This window comes from Harpia harpyja, chromosome 7 (genome assembly GCF_026419915.1).
Source record: "Harpia harpyja isolate bHarHar1 chromosome 7, bHarHar1 primary haplotype, whole genome shotgun sequence".
Lineage (NCBI taxonomy): Eukaryota > Metazoa > Chordata > Aves > Accipitriformes > Accipitridae > Harpia > Harpia harpyja.
Window position 1 is genome coordinate 35,779,387 of NC_068946.1, and position 13,240 is coordinate 35,792,626.

The window sequence follows — 13,240 nt, forward strand, 5'->3', positions numbered from 1 at the left end:
CTCTTGAGTGGGACCTTAGTGAGTGTTGGCTCTGTGATGAGTAACCTGGGAGCTGCAGATCTGTAACAAAGGCTAGAATTTGTTTTTCTCTAATAGGTGTTTCTTAAAAGCCCTCTATTTTGCTGTGAAAGTTGTATGTAACTGTTATGTACTCTGTTGCCCAATCAACAGAAAATTGATTGCATTCTTTTATTGGACAAAATTCTACTTTTCTACACCATTAAAAATCTGCTAGACTCTCATTCATATATGTACTGTAGCAAAAACTAGAGCTTACCCTTAAAAAGCTGCTTCTGTGTTACTTTTTTGTAGGTAAATAGTGCACTGATTGATGTTGAAGAAATACACTGCTTATTGACACTTTTATTATTCAATATAATTATATATTGCTATGCAAGATGCTTAATGGAGTGATCCACTGATACTAATGAGAAACATTGCGCTTGCAATACTTTTCCCACGTATTTTTAAGACAGTTTTTCATACATCTTCCCTGTCTTATTTCACCTATACATTCTACTTAATTATAAAATTGTGTTACATCTTTTAGGGGCTACTTTAGGCAGTGGAAAGAAATGGGGTATCTTCTGAAATAATTTAAAGGAATACTGTTTGGTAAATAAAAATATACTTCAGCGTGTTGGTTTGTTTCCTAAGGCCTGTGAGACTTTGATGTTCTTACCTGTCTAAATTCTGATATTATACCATCAGTAAGCTGTTTGGGAATAGCACACATTGTACTATAAAATATACATGTCAAGATAGGTGTAAGGTCAGTGCAAATGTATACCGCTCCATTTATTAACAAAGCTCTAAATAGAGATGGTTGTAGGGTGTCAAAACAGGAATAAAAGTATGTTTGTAATTCTTCATTCTTAGGGCCCGAGTCTTATCTCAGAGGCTGGGGAATGAACTGTTAAGTAGCTCAAAATAGTTTATTACTGTCCTTTTATATACAGATGCAGGAGCTGATATGTGTGATAGAGGATAATATACAAAATCTGAGTTTTGACTCTAGATCCTTTCGGTCGGTGTAATGTCCTTATGAAAAGAGCCTGAAGTCTGTAAACCAGTAGTCAAAATGAGAATGAAAAATCAGTCATTAAAAATCCTTTCACAGTTAGTATCCCACAGTTTAACCTGTAAATCAGCAGATCGCTTTGTCAAAAAATAACCAGACTAAACCAAAATTACTAAAAAAGGTATTTACATCTGTAAAAATCTTAACATCTAAGATGTTTCTTGCTGGACATGTCATTCCAAATTCTGTGCATTTCTTCTGGTGTTATCTGGTGCACTGTGATGACCCTGCGGTACCTGCACAAGCTGTAGGCCATTTTCCAGTGATTGAAGCCACTGTTTTGGAAGGGGTGAATGCCCAGCTTCCGAAGACAGAGTCCAACATACACGTCTTCAAGATGAAGAAGTCTGGTATGAAGGGAGGTTTTGTAAATCAGTTCCGCTACGTCAGCTGAAAAAATGTAGCCGGTGCCTGAACAGAAGGGTGGGTAATTGCTGTCGGGATACAAATCTCTTGGCATGTACCACTTACTGCGAACATCTCTTATTGGTCCTCCGTTTATAACGTAACCAGTGAAGTACCTTCTCCTTGGCTTGGTGTTAGGTTTCAGCAGCTTATAAATAAGATTATCCATATTTACAAAAATATCACTGTCTGTCTTCATAACATACTTTGCTTTTGAACAAAACGTTGCTACCCACCTCATCCCCATCAATGTTTTCAGAGTGAGGTTGTGATAAGAGTCGATAAAATCTTCCACAATAATGTCGTGAAAAATTTGGCTTTCTTGCTCTACCATTTGATTTAACACAGGATCTGCATTTTTTCCGAGAAGAAATAGTGTGGTGATTTTAATTCCTTTAAAGTTGTTTTCGTCTCCCCACGTTTCTCGAATGGCTTGCCTTGCATCAAACTCTTTGTGAGTTGTGCTGATAAGAATGACCAAAAAAGGGACACTCTTCTCACATTTGTTGGGTTCATTGATAAGAAAGTCAAAGGAATGTGGATTTATAGGTCGAGTTCTTATGTTGCCAAAGGAAACATTTTTTCTGGCTATGGATATGCTACTGAGCTGTCTGTGGCCAGTGTAGGAAGAAGTAGGACGAGTTATACTTAAGTACCAAAGAGCGCTTGCCCAACAAACTACTGTCAAAATGTATAAGCATGAGACCTTTGAAGCCATTGTTCCTCTAGCTCTTCTATTCCATGTGATGAATAAATAGCCTTCGTACCATGAGCGCACCTATGTCCCAAAGAGGCAGCATATTATTAATGAAACATGAAAGTTCGATATATAAAAGTAACTCTGTAATCATTCATGGATCTCACATAGGAGCTATTAACCCTGATGATACTCAGCTTTTCTTCTTTTACTAGCAGTGGCTTCCATTTCTTGGAATTTTCTGTTATTTCTGAAAAATATGAAGAAAAATTTTCCATTGCTCGATCATAAAAGCCTAGGGCAATAAAAACAAGCTTAAATATGACTGGCCATTAATAAGCTAAGTGTCTTAATGCATTTCTTGGATATCCTTTTTTTTTCTCATGAGATACCACAATGCAAGATAGTGTACTAGAATATCGCAGTATAACTGAAGTAATGCTTTTATGATTGATAATTTCTCATAGATGATAATATATAAAAAAAGTGAAGCATGCATAGTATGTTGGCTACTTAGGTAATTTTAAAGGTATATGAAAATAATTTTCTCATTTCTAGCATTTTCTTGCTTCCTAGCATTTTTTTTCTGGACAATCTTTCAAAATATGCCATGGAGCATTTTAAAATTATTTAAAGAATGAAAAATAATTTATCTTAGGATGAATAGCATTGGTGGCAGCTATGTACGTGAATACCTACAAATCTCATTTGATCTAAATGTTGTTAATATCTGTCCTGATACCAAGAGCATACTTTGGTGGAAATCAGACAGAATGGCACTGATTGGTAAAGGTACAGGAGAGAGAGATACGTATGCTGTCTTACCCATGTAAAGATCAGCGCCTGAGTAGACTCCATAAAAGTCTAGAAATAAATTAACACAGTTCAGTTATTTTTGTTGGCTTCCTTCTCTTCTCCCCCCAACCAGTATTTACTTTTCATGAGCAAACATCATTTGTATACTATGTAAGATAAATCACGATGGCAGCCTATTAACGGTGTCACTTTGCCGGCCGGCACGCAGAGCGCTTGCCTACCCGGCTGGGGTTCCTGCACCGGCAGCCCTTCCCTGCTGTTGTGCCAGTCCTGCCTCTGGCACCGGGGAGCTTTGAGGCTTCCCTCGATCCGGGGAATGTGCCAGCCCTGAAGCTTCCTTTGCTTTCATCACGTTTCCTGGGAATGAGTTCTGTTTATCATCATTTCGTGGAAATGAGACAAGCTGCATTAAGCCTGCTGGATCAGTGCTGACTCCTCCAAGGCACACCAGTAGCTGGAGAGTGCCTGTAGGCTCCGCGTTCCTGGGTTTTGTCATTGCATTGCTTCAGAGCTAAAGGATAGTAGAAGCATGCAACAAATGAGCTTTCCACAAGAGTCCTTGAAATAGTTAATATTTACTTTGGGTAGAAAAAAACATATATGGATTCAGATAAAAAGATAGAAGCCCTGTCTTAGAAATGTCCTTTCTGTTTCCACACTGCTTAACGCATTGCTTGGATTACATCAAAATGCTTTTTGAGGAGCCCATGCCTCCCCTGCGTTGGATATGTATGGTCTCCTTTTCCTTTCTCCGAAAGCAGATGAGAGTGTGGCCCTGGAGGTGGCCCCGTGGCAGGGTCTCCTGCCAGATGATCTGTTGCTTAGGGTTTGTGCAGACAAAGCCCCCCTCTAGGCAGGCTATCAGAGTTAAAGGACTGTTATCCTGCGTCAATATTTCACACTGAGGTGTAAAAACAGCAGAGAAACAATCTGAACGTTTGCTAAATATGTACAGACCATAATCTCCTTGTACATTCTTATAGGTAGTGCTGTCCTGCTTGTCTTCATTACACACACTTTTAGTTATTTAATGACCAGAACCCACATACCCCTCTCCCCTTCCACGAAACAGGAGAATGTGAATTTGTGACCTGTTTCAGAGCATCATCAGTTTCAATCGATTTTGCCCTATAGCCGGGGCAAGTTAATGAGGTAGAGGTTGACTCTGATCTCCTTCACTACTTATCACAAGGCTTGGGGTTTGTGATCTTTTCCCACCAAACAGTAGCAGTAAATGCTTGGGAGCATTATATTTAAGTGAGGCCTTTAATTGCCCCATAGGGCTGCAGAACACAATGATCTTGGCGCACACACATACATCCTTGTAAATAAATACATTTGTGATAAATATATACACAAATGTTACTGTAATGTCTGAAGAGGGGATCTGGCCTGCTGTAACAACCCACTGGGGTCACTGGGACGCAGTTCTGAGAAAGGCGAAACACATCCCTGATCTGGTAGGTTGGTTTTCTTTCTGGCTTTGTTGTGAACCTCTAATAACCGCCCCCATTGGAAATCCCAGCGGGGGAAAACACCAGGTGTGAAATGCCATAACGTAATGAAAACATAAGAGCGTAAAGTCTAGAAGACTGTGTTAATAAAGAAATACAGCAGTCATGGATTGGAGATGTAGAGTAAGAGCTATGTAGGTCAGTGTATTTAATGGACTCCAGCATTAAGGTCTCACAAATACATCTAATATTCTGCATATGATGAATTATTTTTAGGAAACTATATATTGCATTCTCTAAACATGTATATTCTTCTACATCTTTTGTTTAATAAAGGCAGGTGCATTAGTTCCCATGAATACTGTGCAGATATCTGAGGGAAAGGAAAATTGTAACCAGTGCTTCTTACAAACTGCAAAATTACATGAAATAGCTTTTCAGTCCAGCAATGTCACGGCTGTGACGTCTAATCTTGTGTGCTCTGAAAGGATTAGAAGCAACAAAAGCCTTACACCATTTTGAAGAAAGATTCTAAGCTATGGTACGGATTTTTTTGCTCAGTTATGAAATCTACAGATAACTGTCCAGGATGAGTATTTCTTATATTGGCCCTTGGATTGCTGTCTCTTGAAATAAGTTTATCTTTTTCCTGTTGTGTGTTTGGTTTTTTTAGTTTGTTTGTTTTGCCTTTTTTTAAAGAAAAATAAGAGTTTAGATGGTGTTCTTTGGTTTGGAGTGTCTTACACCATCCCTGTGGTAATTTTTTAGCAAAGTGCAGGGGAAGTGGTTAAGAGTGAACTGGCTGTAGTTTTCTTGACAAATGAAATTTTAGATTTAATTATTTTTTAGGAAGATTGAGGGGAAAAACAAAAAGAGAGCTCCCTGCTTTCTTGTGATGGGGTCTCTGCTATTCCTAGTCTGCTGTGAGGTGAAGATGTGAAGATTAAAGTTCACGTTCCTGTTTTACCTGAGCTTTTTGCTATATTTGGGAACAGATTTGAAATAAAATAGCACAAACAAAATAGGCAAATAGTGCAAATACAAAACAAAATTTGCTGAGGAGTCTTGGTCTGCTATTTTAGCTGATGATATTGTCACTTTCGGGACTGATCTCTCATTCTTTGTAGGATCGCAGAAGGGGTTAGATAAGTAGCTATGTCGTGTATTATTTTGGCCATAGGGCAAATGGTCCTACAAGGAATAATTTTTTCTTGTAACATTGTTCCTGCACGGTAATTCCAATAATGTTTAGCTTGCACAAGCAAGAAAATACATAGCTTGATTAGGCAGGGAAACATGAACTAAGCAGTGAAATACATATTTTGTGATGATTTAGCAGTCAGGTATTTCAGAGGTTGCCAAATTCTGTTATAAAAGATGATGCTAATTCATCAAGGACCTAAACAAGTGCCTAGCTCAGGCTTTCCTAGAATTACTCCTGTGTTGAAGGTATCTTGCAAAATTATTCACAGTATCAAAGTCTGTGACAGCAAACCTTTTCCTTGTCAAGTGTTGTGACCTGAAACTAAACTCTGCAGCCATGCAGTATTTGGGAATTGTATATCAAAGATGTGAATTACAAGGAAGGAAGTTAGAGTGTAAAATGAATGTGCTCAAATTATAGTGCGTTAAAACTTTTGTGTTAGTTACTCATTTGGAAAAGGGGAGGAATGAAGTGTGTGAACTAAGGTCACTACTTTCATCTAAAGAACAACTGAAAGCACTTCAATGCCCACATGTTATCGTGGTTCCTTTAGCAGTTTGCCCAGAACTTCTTCAGAACATTTTTAACCTAGTCAATAATACATATATCAAAAGCTGCCTTAAATATTAAAATGTGTGGCAAAATCATTACTCTGTTGTGTTTCTAGTCGTGACACTGGATTCACTATATCGTCACTATAAGGATGACTTTTTCTTTTTTTTTAGTTTTGCCATGATGTTCTTGAATTTGGTGTTGAAATTTGAAGACCTTCTAACAGCAGGATATGGGTTGTCACAGGGAGAGTGGAAAGCTTTTATCAGCTTTAGATCTTTAGATTTTGTCTGTTGGGATAGGGTATGTCACATTGGGGGACATTGGCACAGGCAAAGGGAAGCGTCACCTCCTTTCCATTGTTCTGTGGGGCGAAAGAAAGCTTTTTAGCAGAGCAGCAGCAACATTAAGCACTTGGATCCTTGACTTTAAACATGTTTTAATTCAATCTGTCCCTTATCCCAACCTGGCTGGCATACTGTAAGTAATCAAAGGCTCAAGCTTTGCTAGGGTAGAAGATTGTAAAAAGCAAATGTTTAGCACCGTGTTTCCATATTGTGACTCGAAGTTGGGCACTTAATTGTGCTATTCACAGCTCATGCTGTGCAAGCCAGAGAAACCACCCAGTTGGAGCACGGAAAGCAGTACTGTGTAACTTCTCTAAGTAATTGACCCGAAGGAGACTGTATTTGCAGCAAACATTTTACAAGCTGACTGCACATCAAGAATAATCCTCCAGATAATGAGCACATTTGAGAATCTTGCTAACTGTTCATGGGCAATTTTCAGGCAGACGTCAAATGAGTTCAGCAAATGTTACTCGCCAACTGCAATATTTTGCTAATATTTTGGAACGCTGCTGTCTCTGCTGAGAGGTTGTTGGTCTTTTTCTTTCAAGAAAGCCCATCCTATGTCAGTGCGGTTGCATTAATGTAACTAGATCACAGTGGATGCACATGATAGAAACCACAGCTTTTGAAGCCTGGCATGTTGCCATAATTGTAATCCATACCATGTCGCTACCTACTGCTGAGGCATAATGTAGGTGCTGAGCGGAGGAGTCAGGATGCTGAGCCCTGGGGATGACCCCGAGTGAGAAGCTGAGGGAGGCCGCAGCTGCTCATCCTGATGCCCAGGAGCCTGTTAGGCAGAGCACCACCGAATCAAATTAACACTGTGCATCTCTGCCAAAATGTACCTTTTCCTTTCCCTGAAAAAAAAGAGGGAATGCAGCTGCTCAATTATTTAGTAAATGTAGCAAACTCTTCTCATTTCCCCTGAAGAGAGATTTTTGTAAGAGTTTTCTATGATCGTGGCTTTCATCTGCATATAGACCAAGACATTGAAATGTCTTCATCATTTACGAAGTCCTTAAATTACCTAAGGAAAAGCCTGTGATTATTACCAAATCTTGTTGAGAAGATAATTATCCTGAACATTAAGAACACATCTACAAAGAAATTTGGAGATGATGTTATGTTCTTGGCTGTATGTTTTCATAGTAATTTCTTGAGGAAATTCTGGACAGATGGCATAGGTGATTTAACAGGAGATTGCAAGCTCCTCTCTGGCAACTTCATTTGAAGGTTTCTTAAGTATTCCAAATGCTTTTGCTGTGCTTGTGTGTAATGGACCTGAAACCAAATCAGTGCTTCAAAGGAAGACCTTCCCCTCTAGAATATAAGTGGTAAGGGACTGTAACAGATGTAGGAGCCACAGTCTTGGGTTGAGGGGAGGAAAGTACAAGCATTCATTTCAGGTCTGTGTTTTTTAGAAAAATCAGTTCTTCCACTTTGGGGGGTCCCAGCTGTCATACGTTAACAGAGGCTGGCTTCCCTTCTCTTCCTTCAAAAGCAACAAGAACAAATATTTTCTGAAAATCAGGCTATGTTTTAAGATATGCTGTTTGTACATAGAGAGTCATTCCTTGTTCACAGAAATATTGATGATGGGCTTTACCCTAGGCAGTAACAGAATGTGAACGCAAGTATTTGCACAAGTGATTCTTTCATACTAACAGTTCTCTTTTTATGAATGGTGATTTGCAGATGGTTTATGCTGTATTTTATCACTGAATTGAAGAATTGAACTCTGGAAATAAATTTGGGATTTATAAATTATTTTTCAATATTTACTACCTGCTCTTAATGTGAACAAAAGGTAAGAATGACTGTTCATTAGGGAATTTTATGAAAAGCTTTTAAGTCTTATATAGGGAAAATGCAAGTTTTAGAATTTCTTGTAAATGTGCCCATGCTGGCGAAACTTCCCCAAGCTTTAAAGAGCTACTGTGTAGTCTTGTAAGAGTTAATAGTTAACTCTACATGAAAGCAAATCTGCATATGAGTGACTTTTCTGTATTTTCCACTTTATACTTTTTCAATGAATGTACCTCTATAAAAAAGGATTTTCTGTTCCTTTTCAAGAAGTGCCGAGACAGCCTACATAAAACAATTAAACTGTGTTTTCATTGCTTTTTTTCTCATGCTTAAGAATGAATTATGCACCTATTTTTTCTCAACAAAATAATTTGCAAGTTAAAAAGTAAACAGTTTCCACCGTGACTAAGCTGTGAAGTACAATTTTCAATTGCAGAAGATCAAACAGTTGAAAGAAATATTTAGGAATATTTTGATCAACAAACGTCAGATTTACCATGGCTGAGGGGAGTGGGATAAATTACTGGTTAGGAAATGGGAGCTTGGCATGAAGGACCATTGCTTGGCTGGCAACATATGGAGGTGGGATCTCAGTGTTGGTTTTAGCAGCTTTTCTCTCTGGCTTGGTTTGTACATCAGGAGCTTTGTAGCTATAAATTCCCATCCAAGTTTTGCAGCTCAGGAAGTATTTTCTATGCAGAAAATAGTTCCCTGCTTTCTCTGAGCAGAGACTTGAGAGCTGCTAGGTTGGCCATACACTGTTCAGTGTTTTTCATACACACAGAGCACTCCTCAGGGAATCAGGTGATAGCAATCAGCTTCAGAATGACTGGGGAGAAGCTGCTTTCTCTGGTGGTGACTAGGAGCCTGGTCTGCACTAGATGTGGCTGCATGGGGCTTCTGTAGCTGCATTTTCTTCATGGTAAATCTGCCTTTGAATAAAACTGGCCTTGGAGAACCCCCTGTAATGGTGGTGGAAGACAACATGGTGATAGATCAAGATTCAAGCTTGTCCAAACTAGACACTGTGCCTGTCTGGGTTTGGGTATTTCATAAAAGCAGAATATGCGTAGTTGGTTTGCTAACCAGAAAATAGTATGATTTAATAAAATCTGGTATTTGTAGGAAATGGAAATGTTTTTTTTTCTCCCATCTGGCATGTCTCAACATTACATTTTCAGTAGCCCATTTAGTGTTTTGGTTGTTTTTTTTAAAAATGAGCCTCTTTGTCATAGTCATTGCATGTTTGTGACAACCTAGTCTTCTCCAAAGTCTCCAACAGCGGTATCACACAGCTGACTCCATGTGGGAAGAGATGATAGGACAGACCAGACCCTGAGGACTGTCTGTACAATGGATGGGTTTCTAAAGTTTTAGCAAACCAGCTGTGCTTGGTCAGATATTAATCTAGAATGGTTAATAGCTAGATTTTACTCAACTCAAAATAATGTTAGAACTTGGGACATGCCAATCAGCAGTTCTGTCTTGCTATATTGCTGATTGCAAGTGATTTACCTGGAGCCAGTGCATGCTGCTGTTAATGGGAGTTTTGCTGCTGACTTCAGTAGCAGGCATTTTAGGTGTATAGCCTTTGCACTAACTAAAGGGGAGAGAAAAGAAATGAATAACATAAAATGAAAGAGTGGAATAATTTTAAGCAGAAATATTTTTCTTTTCATTTTCTTTTCTTTTTCTTTATTTTTTTCCTTTTAAAGTTGCCCAGGAGATGTCAAGTGTCAGATCTGTGCATTTTTTCCCACGAATGCTTTTCAGAAACAATTTTAAAAAACACTTTGTGACTTCATGTTGTGATAGGTCATTTGTGATTACATCAATCATGTCCTGTTACAGCAGCAATGTGTAAATTGCATCTCAGTATGGTTATAAACAGATGCAAATAACATATTTCACTTTGGGTTACCATAGCCACAACCATTATTTTCTTTAGCTATTGTGCTGCACTCTATTGTGAAATCTCACAGCAAGGTTCCTTCGCTCATGTCACCACCAAATTGGTGGCTACAATATTGTGCATCTAATGAAAGTTTAGGACAAAAAAAAGAGGCTTTGAGTTCTTAGAAAAAAAAAAAAAATTTCAAGGGGAAAACCTTTAGAACTGCTTTAACAAAATCTTTATTACTCATAAAACAATTTTACATAATTTATTACCAGAGTCAAAAGGTTAAATTACCTTCAAGTAATAGTGTTCGAAATCAAATATACTGCTGTTCTTGCCTTAACCTTCTTAAATTTCACTATTTCATTTCCTTTGTATTCACAGCGATGCCTGTGAAACAGTGGTCTGGGTTATGACACCAAGAATAGATGACAGTGGCCTTGATTCTATAGATGCCTACCTTAGTGGCACTGCCGCTCTCAATTAATCTTTGTCACAAAAAGGATAAGTAACAATTACGTGAAGACTGGAACACCTGAAATCACACTTACAGTCTCTGTGGTGATGATAGCTCATTGAACTGGATAATGAATCTACTTCCCATAATTTACATGCTATCAGGGGCATTGGAGGAAAAGTACAAACAATTAAAACTTTTGGATTTACTGGGAAAAGTTCTAAAATAATTTTGAACCTGCCCATTAAGGTGTCGGTCATGATGCTTGGGGAACTTTGCTTTTAACCGCATCAAAACTGAGGGCACTTCAGGCTGGAAACATTGATTATTGCTATGTATAAATACATTTTTACAGCCTCGGAGCACAGCTTTTATAGACAGTTACTGGAGGGATTCTTCCATATCTCAGGTGTATCTGTATGATACCTATATTTATTGTAATCATTATATTTCTTTTACCTGTGAATGATGGAGAGAGATTTTTTTAAAGGCTGAAAAATGCCTAGAATTCACATTATTTTCTCATTTCTTCCACAGCAATGAGGCTAGAAAATTTTGTAAACAGTCAGTTTAGGTGATCATATAATAGCATAGCTCCAACATTTTGTGCTTAAGAGAAAACATTAGATATTATCAGATGTCCAAGGAAATTGTTGGATGTTGTGACACTGTGGCTACATGGGCTTTTTTTTTTTCTTTTCCCTGGAAATAATCCCTATGTTGAAGAGGTCCCAGAGCCTTGCTCTGTCCATCCAGGAATAGGTTGCAGTTCAGTTTTTTTCATGTTTGCATTACAGTAATTAATGTGAAGCTGTGTTGTGAAGCATTTGTCACCGTGAGCTATTTATATGTCAAGCTTCAAGTTTCTAATTCCCTTTGTGAAGTAGTTGTGATACGTTTAATGCAAGCTGTTGCTTTCAAAATTGCACCTGTCTCTCGCAGAACTGTAACATGAAAAAACACCCCAACCAAACAAATTACTTTTGTCTTCAACTTGGAAAATATGGCCCATACTTCAGCCAGATGACTTATTCTCAAAAATACGGAAAACATTTCCTAGACATACACTTTTTTTTTGGCAATTGGTTAGTCACGATTGAGGTTCCCCAGTTTGCAGGAACTTTTCTGGGCATGGTTTTCTGATAGCATCACCTTAAATCTGGCAGAGACAAATAACTGCAGCTCTAACACAGCCAGGTGGTGGCTGCCTGCAGCTGGCTGTGCCCCCTCCCCTCCAGCTGGTAGGTGTTCCTGGGATGCTCCCCCAGCACCTCTCCAGCTGCAGCACTGAGTGCCTGCAGTGCCGGCCGGGCTTTCCAAACAAGTTACTTTGCAGAGAAGGGGTAGTCCTCTTGGAAATGTGGGATTTGCCTCCCCTTTGCACTGAAAGGAGCTGGGAAGACATTTTATTGGCTTGGCCATTAGCCTTAAATACATGGAATGGTGCTTTCCTGCTTAGGAGCTGGTGTAACCATCAGCTGGTGTATGTGCTCACAGGCCCACTGACCTCAAGGCAGCTTAGTCCAGCTGAGGACCAGCACTTCCGGCTGTCAGCTATTTATGATTGCCTTTGCAATGAAGACTGGAAACATGTTTCTTTTTACTTTATCATAACTAAATGGTAGATGGGGTTTTGCTCGAACTTAAGTGAAAACCTACTTTTACTGGGGATTGAACAAGAAAAATTTCAGCTGCAGAAGAGGGCTTTTTTTGCAAAGCTATTAACATTTGAGAGCAAGGTACTGTCAGGCTCTTTCAAATAGCTCATATGGAGCATTTCACAGACATGACCCCAGACAATTTGTCAGCATTTAGTTTTCTGAAGCTTGTTGTTGAAAGGACTGTTGCACTTACGCATTCATAGAACATGCACTCAACACAAGAGGCCGTATCTCTTGTGGCAAGGATTTAAAAAGGGGCTCAAAGTAACTGGAGTTTTCTGGATGAATCCAATAAAGGAGTGCATGCTGTAGTATATTGGTAAATATATATCCTTGTGAATCCACAGGAGTAAATTTGTCCTCATTCTTCTACAATCTTTCAAAAGTGCAGCAAATTGTGTCCTCAGCTGGGACACAAGTTTGAAAAATACAGTTTGGGATCATAAATGGTTGCTGCCTCCTTAGCTAAACTGTAAATCCATTCTGGGTTATCAGCTATGCTGACTTAGTCCACCCTGTTTCCCAAAAGAATGTTTCTTTATTTTTCCGCTTTATTCCCTTTACAAAAATTGTGAACATTGTCTATTAGTCTTAGTGAAAGAAACCTGGGTGTCTCTAGAGAAAGCAGTCCGTTAACAGCTTTTCCATTTGTGCTCAGATTAGAGTTTAACTTGAGCCCTATGAGAGTTGTTGTAGGAAAAAACTGAGGAAGTTTTCTCCCAAACGGTTATTGATGAACAATTCGTGAGAATTTCTCAGTTAATAACTCTTATCTCCCAGGTGGGCAGAATATGGCTGATAATCTTGGGTATCTAATAAAGCTGCAGGAAGAACTGCATTCTGGTAAAGAGTAAATC

General features: G+C 38.8%; 1 protein-coding gene across 8 annotated transcripts in view; it reads right to left on the reverse strand.

The window, feature by feature from the left end:
* Positions 1-453: 453 nt before the first annotated feature.
* Positions 454-13,240, reverse strand: part of B3GALT1 (beta-1,3-galactosyltransferase 1) — a 219,785-nt gene continuing 206,998 nt past the window's right edge. For 6 of the 8 annotated variants that reach the window (XM_052791523.1, XM_052791517.1, XM_052791516.1 and 3 more), the window contains 2 exons: positions 3,009-3,047; positions 454-2,433 (listed from right to left, as the gene is read on the reverse strand). In XM_052791523.1, coding sequence (XP_052647483.1) covers positions 1,224-2,204 — 981 coding nt within the window. In that variant the 5' untranslated portion in view covers positions 2,205-2,433; positions 3,009-3,047 and the 3' untranslated portion in view covers positions 454-1,223. The remainder of the gene's footprint in view (positions 2,434-3,008; positions 3,048-13,240) is intronic. The other 2 variants (XM_052791524.1, XM_052791519.1) reach the window with 1 other exon arrangement.